Source organism: Barbus barbus, assembly GCF_936440315.1.
Source record: "Barbus barbus genome assembly, chromosome: 10".
Taxonomy (NCBI): Eukaryota; Metazoa; Chordata; class Actinopteri; order Cypriniformes; family Cyprinidae; genus Barbus; species Barbus barbus.
In genome coordinates, this window is record NC_136738.1 from 28,457,863 (window position 1) to 28,480,100 (window position 22,238).

General features: G+C 36.1%; 1 protein-coding gene across 2 annotated transcripts in view; it reads right to left on the reverse strand.

The window, feature by feature from the left end:
• Positions 1 to 22,238, reverse strand: part of LOC306875859 (histone deacetylase 4-like) — a 194,973-nt gene that overhangs the window by 88,846 nt on the left and 83,889 nt on the right. Inside the window, exons 1-2 of one of the 2 annotated variants that reach the window (XM_079426608.1) lie at positions 15,684 to 15,807; positions 4,568 to 4,812 (exon numbers count right to left, since the gene is read on the reverse strand). In XM_079426608.1, coding sequence (XP_079282734.1) covers positions 4,568 to 4,812; positions 15,684 to 15,687 — 249 coding nt within the window. In that variant the 5' untranslated portion in view covers positions 15,688 to 15,807. Of the gene's footprint in view, positions 1 to 4,567; positions 4,813 to 15,683; positions 15,808 to 22,238 lie in introns of those variants that run through there. The other variant, XM_079426607.1, reaches the window with a different exon arrangement.

The window sequence follows — 22,238 nt, forward strand, 5'->3', positions numbered from 1 at the left end:
AAAAACACAACATTATTCTGTTCTGACTGTGTAAGATTCTTTGGTTATTTCAAATATATACATAAAACATAAATAAAAAGCATGAAGCTAATGAAAAATAAACAAACAAAAAAAAAAGTAAAAAAAAGACAACACTATTGTTCAATAGGGTCAGTAGGACTTTTGAAGTGAAAAGAAACTAATTTCCATTCAGCAAGGATGCATTAAATTTGCAATCGCTTACAAAAGATTTTTGTGCTTTTTACTCATCAAAAAAAATTCGGAAAAAAACATTAGGTACAACTAAAACACAACCATTTTCAACAATGATAATAATAATAATAGGCTAAATGTTTCTTATGCAGCAAATCAGCATATTACAATGATTTCTGAAGGATCATGTGACACTAAAGACTGGAGTAATGATGCTGAGAATTCAGCATTGCATCACAGGAATAAATTACATTTTCAAATGCATTACAAAAAAAAAGCAATAATAATATTTATATTATAAATGTATTTTTAATCATATAAATAAAAGCCCTGGTGACCATAAGAGACTTTTTTTTAACAGTAGTGTATGTGTATTTCTTCTTTACAATTTTTTTATTTATTAATATTATTATTATTTTGTGTGTGTGTGTGTGTGTGCTTTTTTACCAATCAGATTATGGTAGTAAAATAAGATGAAAACAGCATTTCACATTGACTTTATATTGAAGATATACATGACCACCAAAGTCGTACCACCAATAACTAGATGCAATTGTTGGAAATACCGACACCATAGAGGAAAGCAGTTCCTGAATGTGTTTATCGATGTCTTCTTGTGAAGCATAAAAGCAACATTCCACTTTTTTCCCCCCAAATGAATCTAACATAAGCAATTACCTCAAAAGCTCCCTGACTAAAATGAGCATTTAAAGATGCTGGTAATCTCTCACACTGTGCTCTGTAAATGCAGCCATTTCGTCTAACATTTCCCTTTAACTGCATTTCCACTTCTGCAGTTATTCAGCTCAGCAGCAGTCACATCCATTACTGGCTTGTGATGATGGGTAATATCAGAGCCGTATACAGCTGATGCTTGGATATTGGTGATTCTGGTCAGTTAAATCACATTAACACTGGCACAGGGTCTAATAAAGCTCACGGCTAGTCTGTAAGCAAGCAGTTACTTAAGAAGATGCTTTTATCCAGCCTCGATACTCCTTTTTTTGCTTATATAAGTCTTTCCTCTCACTTTCCACGTCTCTTTCCGCAGATCCTGGGAGATCACCGGCGATGAGTCATGGGCGTCTGTCACTTGGCAGAGCGGGGCTGGAGGCTGTGATGACGCTGGAGCGGAGAGCACGTCTAGCGAACCGCAAAGACTCTTCCTCATCAGGCAAAGCTCGGACATTTCTAACTGGAGCTTTTCAAACCATGCCATCTACCTCACCTCATCAATATGCATGGGTCTAACCACCATTTCACATCACATCTGGGCTGTTTAAGACCAGAAATAAGCGATGATACGAACCCATCTCAAGGATGACATGCTTTTCCTCACAAAAAAAACTAACAGAAACTTTCCATTAATTAACATTAATAATCACTATTACAAAATATATATTTTTTAGTACTTATAGGCTATTATGCACCTGATCAGCATTAAACAGTCTGTATAAATAATCATACAAGCCAGGTCAGGTGCAGCAGCTTTTCCACTTTTGCAGTATAAAGATGCCTTTTGTTGAAAAAAAAAAATATTGGTAAAATAAAACAAAACAAAAAGTTCCAAGAGCCAAATATTAAGGAAAAGTGGTGTTTGGTCAATGCATTATGACAATCAGTATAAAGTACTTTTTATGTGATGTATTGCTAAGAATTATATATAAAAAAAAAAGCATTCAATTAAATGTTATTTAAACAGATTTTATTTCATATATAAAATTAAGTATTTATAAAAAAATCTACTAATATATAATATTCATTATAATAATGATTATTTAAATGCATTAAAAGTTTGATTAAAATGTTTATAAATACAGAAATATATAAAAACACATCGAATTGTACTATAATAATTATTAGTTTTTATTTATTTACTCATTTAAATAATTTAATACATTTTTGTCTTTTATTTTATGTATTTATGGGTATATAAAATATATGAATTAGGCATATTACTTTGTTAATCAAAAGGAACTTCAAAGAAACAATCATGTGTTTAAATGTATATATAAAATACATTATATGCATATTACTTGGTTAATAAAAAAGTTACTTCAAAGAAATAATCTGCAAATAAATGAATAAAAAATAACTACATTTGAGAGATTATTTCAGAACAATGTGAACTCTATTGAATGTATATTTTTCTTAGACTTAATTCAAAGAACTATAACACATTTTACAAATAAATATAAGAAAAAGATATAAGGAAATAAATGCATCAAATTTTATATGAGAGATCTAGATCTCACATAGGCCTATCTATCAACTATTTGATTAATTCAAAAGAGATAATAGAAAAGAAAGCTGATAATAAATAAATACATAAATATAAATATAATTGACATATCTTGATAATGCTGTCCTGTATGAATAGACCGCCCAACAACAATGACAAAATCATGAAAATGTGCTTGACAAATAAATCTTCGACTGCAAAGGACACATCTCTTCCACCATCTCTGCAGAAAAACCCAGTCCCTTCTCCTCTCCCTATCATCAGCAAGGTGTCACGGCAAACGCACGGCATCCATCAAACCCCAGCGTTACACTTTGTCCATTTAGCAGAGAGATCAGCTCTGACACTGCCCGCAGACCGTGAGGCTATTTATAGCTCGCTCAGGCTTGCCTCGCTCCCATTGGCCAGAGAGCTTACTGTAGCAACACAGTGAAGCCAGAGGTCTGCTGAGCTCACAGGCTCCCGGTGATTCCCAAGGACAGAGTTCCCACAGCGACTGCAGTTACCCGTCTCCCGACCAGCCTCACAATGAGACCTCAGTCTGGAGGCCAATGACAGCAGCGCTGCCTCAGGAAACCACAGACACGACAGATCGCACTCGCCAACAAATGTTCAATTCCGAAACAAACTCTATTCCTCACAGTCCACACAAAGAAATGGAAAATCGAAGACAGAAGCGTGGGAAGCCTTGAAGGAAGGGAGGAACGGAGACGAGAACCGCAGCATCGTGAGCTCTTTACAGGAACAGAATCAAAATTCTGTCATTATTTAATCTCCCAAACCCATGTGCTGTTACTGTATCCATGGAACACAAAAAGTGTAAGCAGCACTCGTCCAGTAAACTACAGTTCAGTGACTACAACTGTCAGGCTCAAAAAAGCACCATAAAAGTATTATAAAAAGTAATCAATATGGCTTGTGAGCTTTAATATTGTCTTCTCTATCTATACAGTAACCCTGTGTGAGTAACACACCGAAAACCTTTTAAACAGCCTTTTGGTTAAATGCTTGAAATAAGGTTTGCGGTTAACACAGACTCAAGATATTTGTTACATTTTATTCTATGACATAAAATATATCAGAAATACCAAGGGCTTTATGAAAAAAAAAAATTATATATATATATTTTTTTTTTTTTTTTCTGGATTAAATTTTTTACATTTAATTCTCTAAGTATTTTATTTTTATTTTACATTTTAGAAATAAAAACGCACATCTAAATAACTGAAATCATGAAATTGATACAATTTTTAAGAAATGTATTTAATTTAACAAAAGCAACATTTTTAGAGTCACATGAAATCCGTTTTTATTTTTCACCAAATTCAGCATTATTTTTCTCAAATTTCATGTTTACGGTTGACATTTTTCTTAATTAAATTCTGCATGTCCAATCAACTGATTTTTAAAATAATAGGGTCTGATGGAATGTTTTATTTTTCCAGAAATTTTAATTCTGTCTTAATGTTTCTGGATTTATTATTTTATACATATATAAGATTAAAATCGATGGTAATCAAATAAAGACAAAACTTTAACAATTTATTTCATTTTTCAAAATGTAATGAAATGAAAATTTATTTTAAATTTTTTTATAGTCAAACAAAATGCAGTAGAGGTTTACCGTTAAAATGGTGTCCTTCCTTTAAAAAAAAACACGGAAACGCCACGCTTGTGATCTTTTATTAACTTTAACATGTCCTGAGTAAATTGGACTACAGAGGTTGTAGGGGGCACTGTTTTACTCAATCTCTTTCAAATGATTTTTTTTAATCCAAAAACCATTTAGACCAACAAGAGTTGTCAGAAGCTTAATGGTGCTGACGTTAAAGTCGTGCGACCATGGTGTTATTCTAGCATTTTACTTTTGCCGATTGTATTAAGGCTTCAAAATTCATAACATTTGCTTTTTTATTTGTGAAAATTATCATGATGAACAAAATGCATGTAATTATAAACTTTTGTCAGTCCCAGAGATTACTTTCTACAACAATCCAAAAGCCAATGGAAAAAATCTATTGTTTTTTGTGGAGGATCTATAAGATGATGCAAACTTCCAGGTAGGCCTATAAAAACAGCTCATCCCCGCAGCGCTCTGCACCGCCCACTCCGAGTCAGCGGCACTCGCCTCACCTTGACATGCTCCTGCAGCTGCGCTTCATGCTGGCGCGAGAGCTGCTCGTGCTGCCGCTGAAACTCTGCGATCAGGAGCTGCCTCTGAATCTGCTGTTTCTGCTTGAGGGCCAGAAGCTCCTGCTGCAGCTGCTGCTCGCGCTGAGCCGAGTCCGTCGGCGCCAGGGCGAACTGGTGATCCACACGCAGGTCCATGGGGATGGCAGAAGGCGGCACTTGCAGTGGCAGCGCCGCACTCACATCAACTGCGGAAACAGAGAACAGAGACTCAATAAATGGAAAAAAACAACAACAAACTTGACAGCACTCAGAGCACTTTAAGCTTTTAAAACGGTTTTAAACTTTTAGGAAAAGATTTTCTAAGTCAACAAATGTCATTTACACAAACTAACTTTTATGCTGCAAAAACGACTCGCAGAGGTAAGTCAATTTTTCAAGAAAATACTGATGTGTACAAAAGCTATACATTTACATTATATATTTACCACCACAGGTATCATTCCCAAAACAAATGAACATTTCAATTCAAAATAAACAAATACATTTGTTATTCTATGCTATTATATATTAAATATTATTTAAAATTTAATTTAATAAAAATATATGCACATTAATCATCATCATTAATAACTAAATATAAAATTAATAAAATAATTATGTATTACATGTATAAATACAATAGTCATTAATTAATAAAGATCACTTAAAGGTGAAAAGTTTGTTTATTTTTTTATTAATTCATCAATGCTCATTTAAATGTCATAAATGCCATTTATAATTTATGAATAAACTCACACATACACACAATTTATTCATAAACTATGAATTGCTTATTTTCAAGTAATTTTGGTTAAAAGTGCATGGTGAATTAATAAATGTAAATAAATAATTGATTTGAATTTTTTTCATAAATATGGAAAAAGCTAATAATTCAAATATTTAAAGACAACAAAAATCAAGGATTTTACAATACAGTGTTGCACCTGTTAGAAGATGAGAATGTGCAAGTTCACATGATGCCTGTCCCAAAAAACAATGATAGTTAAAGCAACTGCCCTATCAAAACCATCTTGAACATTCCTCAAAACGTGCACGCAGAGTACAGTACTGCGTCAGCATCATAGCGGCCATCAAAATAAACAGAGGAAAGAAACCTCATGTTCCTGCCAGAGATCTTGGTTAGATTCAATCTAGCGAACAGCGTCACTGGAATCAGGAAGCAGCCTAGCTTGCGGCATCTTCTTCAAGCATCTCTCTCATAACAGATAAATCTGAAGAAAACTAAGGAACTGAGCAATTACATTCCACAGCGAGGATGCTTGTGTTGATATGTGGCTTTTGTAGGTAAAATGAGCAATGAAATTCAAAACAAGAATAAGTAGGACGTCATGAAATGACATTTTATTTTGCTTTCTTTTTAGAAACTGTCTAATTAGAATTATGCTTATTCAAGCTTAGCCCAGGAATCCTTGAATATCACCAACACATCACTATAAACTAGGATTTTTACTATTATTAGGATTGTTTTACATTATTTATATCATTTCTGTAGCATACTAGCTCTTTTTCCGGGCTAAAACTAGGTCAAGGTGAACAAAGCAGAAATGTGGTCTGCAAAAAACGGCCTCCGACACCATATTACATCCAGACCGCTGGCATGGGACCTCTTCATTTGTGCATTAGTGAATGGGAGAGGTTTTAGGGGGAACACTGAACACATTCATGCTTCAAGTGCCAGCTCCACTCATGGGACGTCACGATGCCTCGAATGCCACAAGTTCAAGGATGCTCCTCTGACCCCACAACAGACGAAACAAAAGCCCTCAGCAGAAGCCCCAAGGCCACACAAAGGCCAGCGTCAAAGGCTATTTGATATAATGGAATAAAAACCGCCCTTTAATCCTGACCCAATCATGTCATAAAATCATAGTTATGACGCAAATCCTCGGTCACAAAGGGGCCGTTGATGCCCGGCCCCCTGAAACTGACCACTATGCTCTGTTGCAGTCCACTCTCAGCTGGACAGGAAGCCATCAACTAGTGAACTACTTCCTCCACGTTTACTTTGCATCAATAAGCGGTGATAAGAGCGTTGTTTATCCGTGTATTTGCTGTCAAGAGACAGGCAAAACATATTTGAAATTCACCGCCCATGCAGTCCACACAAAGCCCAGTGGCCAAAAAAAACCCCAACCAACTATTAGCAGTAATTAAAACGCCAAAGAAAAGCACAGCGCACAGGTAAACATAAGACTCCAAATTAATTAATAAATACTGCTTTAATGTCTTTCATTCACAATGGCTAATTTTGATTTGCTGAAAATGCAATAGTTTAGATGCGAGCTCAGAAGGGAACAAACACTGGCCCAAAGCCAAACGGTGTGAATTTGAACTGCATTTGCTACAGGAATGACAGGAAGGGGAATTTACTGAATCGTAATTCAAAGAAATTCAACACAGATAATCCATTTTGGGAAATCTATCTGTCTGCTTATATATTTTTCTGTCTGTCCATCCATCCATCATATCTACCCATTTGCCTTTCTTTCCATCCATCCATCCATCTACGGTATCTATCCATCAATGGCATCTAATATACATCAGTCTGTCTATCTGTTTGTCTTTCTATCCATTCATCCAACCATCCATTTTACCCACAGTATGTATTCATCCGTCTATCCATTTTTCTTTCCATGCATCAATCAACAGTATCTATCCATCAGTGTCTATCCATTTGTCTCTCCATCAGTCTGTATATCCATTTATCTTTCCATCCATCTACAGTATATATCCATTCGTTTGTCAATCCATTTGTCTCTCCATCATCCATCCATTCACTATATATATATATATATATATATATATATATATATCCATCCATCAGTTTAAACCATTTGTCTTTCCAACCATCCACCCACCCATCCATAGTATATACCCATCCGTCTGTCTATCCTGTCTTTCCATCCACCTACAGTATCTATCCATCAGTCTATCCATCCATCTGTTTATCCATTCATCTGTCCATACATCTATCCGTCCATCCATCTAACTACAGTACATAACCATCCATCTGTCTATTAATTTGTCTTTCGATCCATCCATTCGGCCTATAAACTTTGAATCTTTCTCAAGCAAACCTTCAATGTTTGTCTCCATAAACTTTGCTTTTTAGTTACAGTAGTTACATATTTGAATATCTCTGAATTTGATCATTTTAATTCTACTTCCTTACATTCAAATTCAGGAATTTAAAAGAACATTCTTAATTCAGTTCTCATTGGCGCACAACTGAACTGAGAACTGTAAAATCCACTCCGTCAGCACTTCAATCTCAGCAGAGAGCGTGCAGAGGCAGGATAAGCCTTCTCTGTGAGTAAAGCCCAGATACAGCGCTACAGTTTGTTTACTAGTCTAATTATTTCTTACTGGGAGGATTAGGTAACATTTACGTTAGGAGTTTGCCGACGGGCCGAAGGTAATCCAGGTCTTTGCTGTGCTCTCTGAGGATAGACGCTTGGCACACACTTAGGGAGACTGTTAGGACATTAATAACAGCCAGGGCACTACATGTTACAGTTAGGAGACACACTGGGGACAGTGGGGATATGCATTTCTACCCAATTAGAATGATGCAATATAAGCGTAAAGAGAAATAATCACCTCTGCAGCACTACTTCTGTAAAATCGGATTTGCTGACACGCACAGCACTGGCCGAGCACGCACACGGATACACACCCACACGCTCTACAGCATGATGGAGATTGATTCGCCAAGGCCATGAATGCGGCGGCCAACCATTACACTGTGTACCTTGTGAGGAGTGATGCATCCTGGGACAGGGAGCACTCTGCACTGCTATCCGTCAGCAATGCATCACATTTAAGTCAGGAAATGGGTGCAGGTGCAACTCTACTGAGAGCAAGTCCAGGCATCTCTACTGCACCAACCGTCCTGCCTAAAACAATAGTGTCCAGTTCTATAATGCTCACTTAAACAAGACAGAACTTATGGAGAGGCTCACAGACACACACACAGAGGTAGAATACAGCATAAATTAAGGTTCAAAAACAGCCAGACAGTGCAGAATTAAGGGGTCTTGAGATGTGTTTTAGAACTTGACAGGTTATTAAAAACATATTTCGTCTATATATGATATGAAAATAAAAATATTATTTTAGATTTTTTATTTTGATTGTATATATCTCAAAAATAAAAAAAATAAAAATATGTATCTAAAAAATTATGGAGGGATGGAAATAGATATCTTATACATTTTTATATTAAATACAATATTTCTAGCTAAATATATATAAATATTTTAATATATAATATATTTTAAATAATTAACTTTTTTATAATAAGTAAAAAGGTCTATAATAAAAAATTACCAATATTTTGCTATATATATATATATATATATATATATATATATATATATATATATATATATATATATATATATATATATATATAGCAAACAGTTGCATATTTCTAAGAGGCTTTGTCAAGTTAAAAGTACTTAAAATTGAATATTTTTAATGTTTGATTTGGGACAAAAGACAGATCCTGTGAGACCATCCCAACACTCAACCAAAACTTTTTAATACCAACTAAAAAATGTCAATGTTTTACATGATTTTCCCCCAAACAGCATACAGCAGCCTTTCCTGAGAAGCACAGTGAAGCTCCGGGCCCATGACCCTCTGCAGAACACTGGCCCTGACTGACCCACTGACCCTCTGCTGGGATGTGGAGCATAATGAAGTGTTGGGGAAGCATCAGAGCTGCGTGTTGATTACGTCAGAGGAGCCCCGGTTTTCCGCAGGCCACACTCAGATGAATAGAGGAGCATTTGTTCTGTCTCATGGGGAGACAGGCCACACTGACGATCACAGACCAGTGTCCAGAACACACTGTAAAATGTGGATTAACTTAAGAATAAGGAGAGAAAAAGAGGTGGCCATTACACAACAGGACATGCACAGACATTAATGACCAAACATGCCACATAAGATGCATCCAATTCCAAATGATTAATTCTAGAAAACGGAATACTGCCTTAATTGCATTATAGCAAGCTGGTTAGCATCTTGATATGACATGCATTTCCATTTGCATGTAAACATAGTCATTGACAGAAAAGAGGAAAAAGAAGAAAGACAGAATGAGAGGGAGAATTATGAAGGAGAATTTACACATTGTAAACAGAAGCCGCTATAAATAGCCCAGGGTAAGCCATCTTGTCCATAAACATTGACTACAAGTGGCATGAGTCACTTGTTTTTCAGTTTCCCCCTGGGCTTCGCAGGAATTACACAGGAGTGCTCGTCAATATGCCCGTGTGTTGGCAGGTTACTGTCGCGCAATAGCTGATCAATGAAATCGTGTGATTGGCTGTCCATTCATGCAGTGCATGACAACATGTAGTGCCAGTGTCTCATGCTTTGAGCTGTTAACCTGAGAGACTCCAGTGCATCCGTGTTGACAGGATTCCAGAAATGCACAAAGACTGTAGCTTGAAACTTAAACTACCTAAAAAAAAACAATATGTCTTTGATCATTTTCAGCATATTTACAGTCCAACAGGATACTGTTAGAATGCCTTATTTCGAAATTTGAAAGCACCACTACCACTAAAATGTTAAAGGGTTAGTTCACCCCAAAATGAAAATTGTGTCATTAATTCCTCACCCTCATGTCGTTCCAAACCCGTAAGACCTTCGTTCAGCTTTGGAAAACAAATTAAGATGTTTTTGATGAAATCGGAGAGCTATATAACACTGCATAGACAGCAACACAACTGAAATGTTCCCAGGTCCAGAAACGTAGTAAATACATCGGTAAAACAGTCCATGTGACATCAGTGGCTCAACTTCAGTTTTGCGACGCTACAAGAACAAAGAAAACAAAAATAACAATTTACTCAACCATTCTTCTCCCGCGAGTTACGTCTTCCGCCATTTTGGAGAGTACGTATTTTACATAATCAGCGGTGTTTATGTTCGCGTGCCATCTCATATATATATGAGATGCCTTACAGGGAAAACATTGCTCATGCAAATGATGCAAAAATTTCTATGGTCCAAAAAGTCAGATTTTCTTTATATAAAATACAATGATTTTATTTTCTTTGATCTCTGGTTTAAAACATGAGAGAGTGATGGGGTCTTTCAGGCCAGTTCAGTTTTCCATCCCCACTCCTCCACCCTTCAGCCTTTAAAAAAGTGAGAGACAAAATCGTTTATGAGGTCATTATGACATCATCGGGGTTGTCGTGGCATCGGCTTGTGTGTTTACCAGGCGGGTGGCTCTAACGAACCCTGAACATCAGCTCGGCTGCGCAGGCTAAAAGCCAAACGCCGGCGGCTAGAGGAGCGTTCTTAAAAAAGTCTCTTTTAGTCTAAACAGCCGCTTAAGTAAAAGGCCTACACACTCAGCTCTTCCATACAGCCATCCGCACTTGGCACCAACCACGCATCTGGCCTTGAAAGGCAAATAGAAAGTGAATTGCAAGTGTGTGTGCGTGTAGAAAATCTAAATTCATCCAACAGGATGCAGCTCCCATTAACTTCACTGCAACATGTTTAGTCTTCATAAGACTAGAGCGCTAGCGAAAATCAATCGATGCTCTTGGCTTCCTCCAGCTCATGCTATCATCTATAGGACAATTATCTTTTCATCCAGTCAAATACTGGAAGACGACGCCAAAATAATCAACCTTCAATGTTCCTAAACCCGAGCCCTGAGTGCTATCTAAAAAGCCTGGCTAACTTGTCCACCTGGATGGATGGGGCAGTAAAACTGCTCTTCACCGCAAGCCTTGAAATTTACTCCATTAATTCAAGTGCAGTGAAAATCACTGGTCACCGGCAGCCATGCATTACTTGGAGGCTTGCGATGAATGCGCAATTCCAGCCTCTCACACAAGGAGTACGCTGTAATCACAGCTTAAAGATGCGTGACGGCCGCTATCATCGAGGCGTATCCGGCGAATCTCACGCCAATGACGGCATCGCCGATCCAGCCATTAGCGAGACAAAATAAACAGAGTAGACTGTACATTTAGACACGCAATCTTCCAGAGCGGTCCTATTTCTTAAGAGTGGCTGCTCAAAAACCCTAACGCTAATCAGAAATGACATGTTTACAGTAAACGGAGGATAATGTATAGATGCCATCGCCAACTACTCCATTCAACGGACCACCGTATCCATAAGCTCAACCCCAACATGCTAATGTGCCATTATACAATCCTGTCATTATACAATCCACAATACAGTCCTGACCAGGTCAAAGGGTCAACGGCAGTTCCTGGAAAGCTTGATGTAAAAAGAGTGGGATTTGTAATGATGCACTGAATAGTTCATTTGGATCATAAAGCAGATAAAACCTGTGATTTGTTTATAATTAAATTAAGTACTAAATTAATTCTAGAGCATCACAATATATTTATACTTATATATATATATATATATATATATATATACACACACACACATACACACGCACACATATATATATATAAACACACACAAAATATCTGAATTTTGTGATTCTTTCATTTAGTCCAGCAGATATTTTAACAGCATCTCTTATACAAACTTCAACAACATGTTTGCACATTAAAATTCATAAATCACTTATATTTTTGTTTATGATTAATTGATTCGAATTTGATTTGAATTTGAACAGTTAAACAATACATTCACATTATACAAAAATCTTTAATGGAGTCCCTGCAATTAAGAAATTATATTTAATTGTTTTACACATAAATTATATTTTTATAAGTAATGTATTTAATAAAAATATCATTAATATTCTATAATTATATTTTATATTATAAAATATTATTACATTATTAAATTGCTACATACATTACATTTTTTCATTAAAAATGTTTATGTAACTATTCAAAAAAATCACATATTCCTAAAAAATTTGATTGATTGATTGATTCAAAAATAATTCTCATTATTCAAACATTTTTAAGTCAGTCCCTGATGACATTTGAATGGGATATTCAATGGGATATTTTTATAAAATGCATTTAAATTTTTATTAAACAAATTATATTTTATAAATTTAATATTTATTTATATAATTATATATTCCAAAAGTATACTTTATATTATAAATATAATTAATAATAAATTATTAAATTGCTACATACATGGTTTAATTTTTTTAAAAATTTATAAATATTCCACTTCATAATTAAACTAAACACTACTATATATGTATACATTATAAATATAATGTGTATATAAAAATAGTTAACTTTTTGCATTAAACATTTTGCTTTTGGCTATTTGTTAAAAAAGGTTAAAAAAAACAACACCCACACACACTTTTACGTCACTGTAGAGCAATTACATTTCAAATAAATGTGTTTATATACTGTATATAATTCATTATGAAACTTCTAAAAACTGAAGTTCTGATCAAGTTGTTGGCAGATAGCATGACTGATTAGCTATATCAGGAAGCAACAAGCCCTTCATAAGAAATAAAGACAAGAGCTTTTATCAGATCTTTCTCTCTCTCACTCACTGCGAGTCAAGGTCTCTCGCCCTCCTCTAGACTCCACCTCTAACAAGACCAGCAGCTGGGGCTATTTATATCCTCAGGTCCCCTTGCAGAGCAGCTGCTTGACTCGGCACGGCTGGATTAGGATTAACTTGTGCTTCCAGTCCATGACATTGATAATATGAATGCCCTGCTTAGAGCAGGTGGAAATAGCAAAACAATACATATCTTAACATCTTTCATCACTTTGTTAATATTCATCATCTCGATATGTCTGTATTCACTCTGAAACGGGATAAAAAAGGACTAAACAGTAAAAATCTGAACCAATATAACAATAAATAGTAAAAAACTAGCAATATCAGATCAACGAATACAAATAAACCCACCCCTAAATGACACGTAAAACAAAACAAACTGTCATTGGTCAATTTTCATGTCGATTAGATAGTCTAATCTTGATGGCAAACCTTTTGTCGGTATAATGTCTATACATGAGACTAATGAAAAGTAGACCTCTCAGCAGATGGTTCGAAAGAAAGCTTTTCCTCATTAAAACTTCAAGTGGAAAGAAAAATGAGACTGACATACTGGACGTGAATGAAAACAGTGCTGCACGCTGGGCTGCTCTGTGAAGCCACCGGCCGATGGTCACATGTACTTTTAATAGGCAGAGGAGAGAGAGCAGGGGTGAGCAATGCCCATTCAAATGTGAATGGCACTGAGGTAGGACACTGCGGGCTCCTGGATTACTAAGAGAGAGTGAGTGTGTGTGTGTGTGTGTGTGTGTGTGAGGGGCTGTGCACACACTGGCCAACACATGACAACTTTTCTACAATGACACAATAAGGATAGTGAGACACTAAAGTATCAAAATCTTGCTAATTTCTCTTTCTTCAAAGTATCTCTCAAAATACAATATGACCATATAGCATGATATAAGTTTTAAATTTAGAAATTGTATATAGTATGTTATACAATAAGTGTTCATTTAGTATTATTTATATATTACAAAAGCATTCATTAATATTTTGAAGTAGCTTTTATTTTTATATTTTCAGTATTTTAATAAATTGTTTTTCATTTGAGTTGTGATTGTCATTTTTTTTACTTATTGACTTTTAAATGCTGCATCATTTATATTGTATTTTAGTATTTCTTAATGTTTTAAAGATTTTTTTTTTTTGCAGTATTCATTTATTTCATTTATAAATGAAATAATTTAAATTATCTGTTTTAAATTATTAGCAATTTTATGTTCTTTTGTCATTTTTACTTGCATTTTAATATATTTCTATACTATTTTAGCATTTCTTTGTTTTGAAAAAACACATTTTTATATTTTCAGTTTTCATTTTAGTTTTTATTTTTATTAGAATTTTTTTAAATATGTAGTATTATTTATATATGATAGTATTCATTAATGTCTTGAAATAGCTTTTTATTTTATATTTTCAGTTTTTTTTTTTTTCATTTTTAAGTTTTTTTTTATTTTGTTATATGCTCTTGTCGTCTTTATATTAGTATTTGTATTTATTTATAACATTTCTATTTATTTTGAACTCACTATTATTTTAGTTGTAGCCATTTTAGTACTTCAACAAACTTAAAATTAGAAATGTTTTATTTAATAAGTTACAGAGCCAAATAAGTTTATCTCATCACATATTTTTCAAAAATCAAAAATAATTTTAGTATTAGGTAAGAATAACAAGACTGGTTACTGTAAATTCCTCAAAACAGTTTAAAAATGCTTAAAGCATGTGGTTATGTTTACTGGATAATGGGATAACCCAGTGAAATAAACACTTACAAATAAAATACTTAAAAAAAGTTCATATTTCTGATTATTTTAAGAAGTTTAGATTATTCATGATAAAATAATACATTTCAATAAAAACAAAACAGACAGTTTTGGCTCTTAACTCTGATTGGATGAGCCCCGTTCGGAGCCATTGTAAAACAGCCAATAAACGTTCACAAGTGACCTCATCAGTTCAATTCCATATTAATGCGGCAAGTTACGATGTTCCTCGGCACCCGTAAACAAGTAATCTGTGCTTTGTGATGCCAAACACCTCTTAATAACAAGTTCCTCGTCTTGACTTGTTCGGGACACGTCCCACTCTGCATTTAGCATTAATCCATGTTTCTTTTCCACTCTCACGCGTAAAGAACGTAACGCAGTCCTGGACGCATCTACCGCGGTATAAACGGTACAGCAGGATCTCTACCGGCCGACATGTCCGTCGTCACACCGCCCAGCCCTACTTTCCATCCTCACCAGACAGATTGTCCAGGACAGAGACCCTGCGCCACAAACACAGCCAAGCAGAACACCTCTCACACACACACACACACACACACACAATACAGTGATGGACTGACAATAAAGTGCATTGAAAAGCTCTCATCACTCACTAGAGAGCGTTCAAGGATGCAGCATGCGTGTAAACACACACCCACGCCAGAGTGTTAGCGTATCTCAGCACCACAAAATAAAGCCATAGTCTTTACACACCCGTCCGTCCGTCCGCCCACTCAACCTCCCTCTCTCAGAACAGCCCGTACAGAAACAGAGCTTACCCATCAGCCCCTCAAGTCCAGAGCAGGGAGACGGCAGACAGCGAGCCGGAGGGGTTACGACTCTCGGGAAACACGATGCCTCTTACAGCGCTGAGTGTGGCTCTCTCGGTCTTTCACATTCCCCGTCTCGCTCTCACTGACTCTCTTCCCTCCGGCTGTGTCTGTATCTCACTCCGTCACCCTTTGCCCCTCCCCTCTCTCTCTCTCTCTCCCGCCCTTCCTCTCAGCTGGTGACATCACAGAGCCGTTGCAGGCATGCTGAGTGTTTATGTGCACTGCTGTAGTTTCCTGGAACACGGGGCAGATTCACAGAAGCTCCAAGACTCCCTCTCCCTCTCTCTCATTAGCACACTACTCTGCTGTTTACATAGAGCGGAACGGTGACCACCCACTTTTTTAGCGGCTTTAGTTCGGGAAGTATTTTTCCCATTCATTTTCTCTAAAAAAAATCTGAAATAAAGAGCTCTAAAACAAACCAGCAAGCTCTGAGGTGAATCACAACATTACATGTGGTTCAAAGGAAAGGGTGTTTGATCTGGGGGAAGAAAAGGTGTTTAATATCTTAATTCATTGAGTAAATTAACTACTCAACATAAAGCATTGTGGAAAACATGAGGGAATCGGAAATAATGCTATAATTTAAAAAATATTGTCAAGTGTAAGTTTTTAGAATACAAGTCAAAAAGTAAAATAAAATGAGTTATGTTATTAGTTATTAAAACCTTAAAGGTTTAAAATATAGTTTAGGAATTAAAATGAAGAAAAGACTTGGGTTTATAGACAAACTTTCAAAAACATATTGTAGAGTTCACATTGAAAATGGTTTTTGGCAGTAATTTTCTTTCCAACAGTAAAAAAAAACCTATTCAATTAAAACAATTACAAAAAGACTTCTACCTCAGAGCTCATGGCCTGTCCTGAGCAGTTTATACATTATCACGAAAGTAAAAGTTTATTGCAAAAGTGTCAAAAATATACAGTAGTGCTCACGTTAAAAACTATTTTTGCAGATTTTCCACCAGTTTGAACAAAGAAAATTGGCAGCAGCTATTTGCACAGTGTAAATAGTGATAGAGGCTATTTACACTAAGAATAGCAATAGGTGTGTGTGTGTGTGTGTGCGCACGTTTCAGTGACAGATGAGGACACATTTGTATAATGACATGGGTATGAATAGGTATTACAAGGCGAAGGTGACTTATGAGGACATTACCCCATGTCCCCATAATTCAAAAGGCTTATAACTCATACTGAATGAGTTTTTTTGAGAAAATAAAAATGCACAAAGGTTTAGGTGTAGGGTGATAGAAAATACGGTTTGTACAGTATAAAAACCATTACACCTATGGAGTGTCCCTACAATTCACAAAAACAAACATGCGTGTACGTGTGTGTGAATAAAAAAAAAACAAGTTTATACTTGTTGCTAAAATAATTTCTCTGATTTCTCTTTCACTAATAAATTTTATGTAAAGATATGTAAAGATTTTTACTTTACAGATTATATTGCTGTGCTCTATAGGATCGTATTGCTGAAAATCTCAAAACATTTGAAAGAAAGTCTTAGGGATGACAAGAGGTGTTAACAAATTTTACTTTTTAAGTGAACTATTCCATTCAGTAAAAAAGTAGAATATTTTAAGTAAATATATATTTATTTTTTTGTGTGTATTCTACACTAAAAAAAATTATTCTAGTACTGTCAAACGATTAATCACGATTAATCACATCCAAAATAAAAGTTTTTGTTTACATAATACAGTGGGGGGGGGGGGGGGATATTTGATCCCCTGCTGATTTTGTACGTTTGCCCACTGACAAAGAAATGATCAGTCTATAATTTTAATGGTAGGTTTATTTGAACAGTGAGAGACAGAATAACAAAAAAATCCAGAAAAACGCATTTAAAAAAAGTTATAAATTGATTTGCATAAGTATTTGACCCCTTCGCATAATATGACTTAGTACTTGGTGGCAAAACCCTTGTTGGCAATCACAGAGGTCAGACGTTTCTTGTAGTTGGCCACCAGGTTTGCACACATCTCAGGAGGGATTTTGTCCCACTCCTCTTAGATCCTCTCCAAGTCATTAAGGTTTCGAGGCTGACGTTTGGCAACTCAAACCTTCAGCTCCCTCCACAGATCTTCTATGGGATTAAGGTCTGGAGACTGGCTAGGCCACTCCAGGACCTTAATGTGCTTCTTCTTGAGCCACTCCTTTGTTGCCTTGGCCGTGTGTTTTGGGTCATTGTCTTGCTGGAATACCCATCCACGACACATTTTCAATGCCCTGGTCCTGATGGTACATGGCCCCGTCCATCGTCCCCTTGATGCGGTGCAGTTGTACTGTCCCCTTAGCAGAAAACACTCCCAAAGCATAATGTTTCCAGCTCCATGTTTGACGGTGGGGATGGTGTTCTTGGGGTCATAAGCAGCATTCCTCCTCTTCCAAACACGGCGAGTTGAGTTGATGCCAAAGAGCTGGATTTAGGTCTCATCTGACCACAACACTTTCACTCAGTTCTCCTCTGAATCATTGGCAAACTTCAGACGGGCCTGTACATGTGCTTTCTTGAGCAGGGGGACCTTGCGGGCGCTGCAGAATTGCAGTAATTCACGGCGTAGTGTGTTACCAATTGTTTTCTTGGTGACTATGGTCCCAGCTGCCTTGAGATCATTGACAAGATCCTCCCGTGTAGTTCTGGGCTGATTCCTCACCGTTCTCATGATCATTGAAACTCCACGAGGTGAGATCTTGCATGGAGCGGGAGAGGGAGATTGATAGTTATTTTGTGTTTCTTCCATTTGCGAATAATCGCACCAACTGTTGACACCTTCTCACCAAGCTGCTTGGCGATGGTCTTGTAGTCCATTCCAGCCTTGTGTAGCTCTACAGTCTTGTCCCTGACATCCTTGGACAGCTCTTTGGTCTTGGCCATGGTGGAGAGTTTGGAATCTGATTGATTGATTGCTTCTGTGGACAGGGGTCTCTTATAATGTGTGTGTATTTATATATACATAATAAATATACAAAGTATGCATACATATATTATGTAAGCAAAAAACATTTTTTTGGATGCGATTAATCATTTAATAGCACTAAGAAATGCAAAACAATTCACAACAAAAACATTGGTCTGTTTATACATTATTGCTATTTAAAATAGCATTATTCTACTGTTGTGCTCTATAGAACATCTGAACGTAAGTCATAGTGGTCTGAAATGACAAGTTTCATTGTTGAGTGAACTATCCCTTTAAAAAGCTATTTATTCAACTAGGAATGGGAAAAAGCAGTATAAACACACATCTCATTTGACTACTCATTTAACATTCCCATTCCCAGCAGGCTTTATCCAGAGCTCATTTGCAGTTCCTCTGGAGTCTTTCATTTTATTGATCGATTGACTCATCGGACAGGAATATCTTGATGATCATGAGCTCAAACGCTGCGTACAGCCATCGATCTTCTCCAGCACAAATGCCATAACTCTTCAAACCTTAAGCTATTTATTTTGCAATCGCTATAACCACGACAAAAAACAAACACAAGCAGAGAGCTAATATAATAACGTAATGACATATTTGGCATGAGTATCCTAGTTGGTTTGTCACCTAATTAATCTGGAAGGACTTGGGTCGCCATTTTTGGGAAGAAAAAACACCACGCATGATTAGCTCTTTCATCTTTGAATAATTGAAGGTAATAAGAAAGCTGGAGCGCGAGGTGCTACAGAAAAATCACAAATGAGAACATTAGAGGCGTGATGGAAGGAGCGTCGTCGTGATTTTGAGCGGCAGTCTCCATCATGTGACACCACACACGCCCCGTGCATGAACACGCTATCTTTTTGGAAGACTGTGTGTTTCCAAAAGGTTTGAAAGAAGTCTAGAGGAGGTCCATCTTCACGGGATAGCCTGCCTGACAGGTCACGTTGGTAAAGCCTGGCGCTTAAAGCAGAAAATCAATGGCACATTTACTTTGGCTCAATGTTAATCAATACACAGTGTGTACAGATACGGGCACAGAAAGACCAAGAGACAGGGAAAGAAAGAGCGCTGAAATATTTATCCTACAGATCCCTTTCATACAGCGACGCCAAGCAAACAATACCACACGGCCAACACCCAAACGAAGTGCTGCTGGATCCTTTACAAAAAGCCTGGAGCATTAAAACTCAGCTCAGCCCAAAATAGGGAGAGAACACGATCCCAACACACATAAACAAACACGCACTAAGATAAATCTTTTCCACATCACAAAACATGTAATGTAATCAACATTCCCTCTTCTTCAGATCAGTCAGAGCACTTTAGAGCAAGGGACAGTGCTGTATAAATTAAGGATTGGCAGTATAGATTATGGCACAGTAACGGTAAAAAAATTTATTTTTTATGTATTAATTTTATTTCTGCTCATATGCAGGAAATATGAGCTGATTCTTTTTAGTGAAGCAAAAACAAAGCGTAACCAGTTCAGTTTGATTTATTAAAAAAAAAAAAAAAAAAAAAAAAGGTTCATATAAACTGATTCTTTTTAGTGAATCAAAAACATACAATCCAGCCGGTGCAATTTGATTATAAAACAAACAGATGGACATACAGCCAAACAAGTACTCTGTTTCCAGAAAGAATATTTCTTAATGTTCTTGAAGAAAAGAAGAAAAAAAGAAACATACAGCCCAACCAGTGCAGTTTAAGGCATTAAAAAAAAAAAAAAATAATCATAGTAGACATCTTGATTCAAGAGTCAAGATTATTCGTCACATACACAATTATGCAGAGTATAACCAGCAGTGAAATGTAAATGAAGCGCTACTTGCTGATTAAACACACTCTGAGGCTGAAGACCGAAATGTATCAGTGTGCAGAGTTTATGTTTAGATGGCCAGAATGAATGAATGAATGAATGAATGTAGTCAAACAAGTGAAAGGAAAAAAAAAACTAAAATACAATAAAATTGTACAAACCTATCCAGGAAGATTCTTAAAAACTCATTCTATTTAGCAAAAAAAAAATACAAAACAAAAACCTATTTAACTGGTGTTTGATTCCAGAGACAATGATTCCTAAGACCTGATTATTTTTAGTGAATCAAAATATACAGTATGACCAGTGTAGTCCGATTCCTGAATGAAATGGGTATTTTAAGTGAATCAAAAATAAATTGTGAATCAGACTCACTTACTGAACCGCAAGTTATTACTTGCCTATTTTTTGCATTATACATGTACACAGTTAGTGTACATGTATCATGCAAATATTGAATTAGATTAATGCAACCTCTATAGTAAAATTTGAAAAAGGCTAAAAGCAACTGCACGACAACGTGCTAATAAACAACTCGTAACAGCAAAGAAACTATCTGGGGTAACAAAATTGGCGAGTTCAGCAAAAGGCAACCAGAACTCACATTTTCTTCAGGAAATGTCAAAATCTAGTTGGACCTGAATGATCAGAATATGAGAGGCTATGACGCAAACACATCTCTGCTACAAACTGATTCAAGAGATAACAGGCACGTAAACACACAGCTGTGGACGAAAATAGCCTGTGTGCAATGCTCAGGTGGGAACGAGAGAGTCAAGAGTTCTAGCTGTGATGTCAGCGAGCTACTTTGATCAACAACACAAGTGGCCATTGAAAAAACACCTGGGCTTCATACACATGGACCTCGGCCAAAAAGTGAGGCAAAGCTCATGCAAAGCAGCTCCTGCTCCCCCGAATCATGAAGTCATGAGTGGGACAGCCTTTTCCATGACAGCTTTAAAGCCCATGATGGCTCGGAAAGCTCCCGGATACAAACTCCTTCATGGATTATTTTAGTTTGAACAACAGATCTGCTCTGATAAACAGGGCAGAAATAGAAAGCATTTCAAAGTCAGTGGAAGATGGGGAAAATTTACCAGGATGTGTGCAGGTGGGCGGAAATGGCGCTGGATTTCCACTACATAGTAAGAATTTAAAAGACACTCGAAAAATAATAATAAAAAACAAAACACTTAAAGCACCAAATGGAGATGATTAGAGAATCCCAGAGGACCGCAGCCTTTTGAAGACGCCTAAAATAGCCACAAAAAAAACAGTCTTTAGAGACTAAATAAATAGTCTAATAAATAAATAAATAAATAGCATTAACATAATTAAAAATAAATAATAATAATTTACAAAAACTAATATAAATGTATATACATTATATGCATATTTTTGAATAAATATAAATTATCATAACTTATATATATCAATATAAATTATCATTATCATTTCTATTATTCTTACTATTATTGATGTAAATACACATTATAGTTGTTTAGTGGTCAATGTGTCAAAAAGCGAAAGAAAAGAAAATCAGGGTATTGCACATGGGTTATTGAGCACTCAAACATTAAAACAATAAAAAAATAACATCTGTAGATCTCTGTTGGAGATACTGTCACTTCCTCCTCTGTGCCACTTTAATGTACTAAAATGGGCTTATGGATATAGCACACCCTCTCTCTCCCCATTTCTCTCCTCCTTTCACCGATGCGGGCCAGAATGGTAAATAATGCAGTT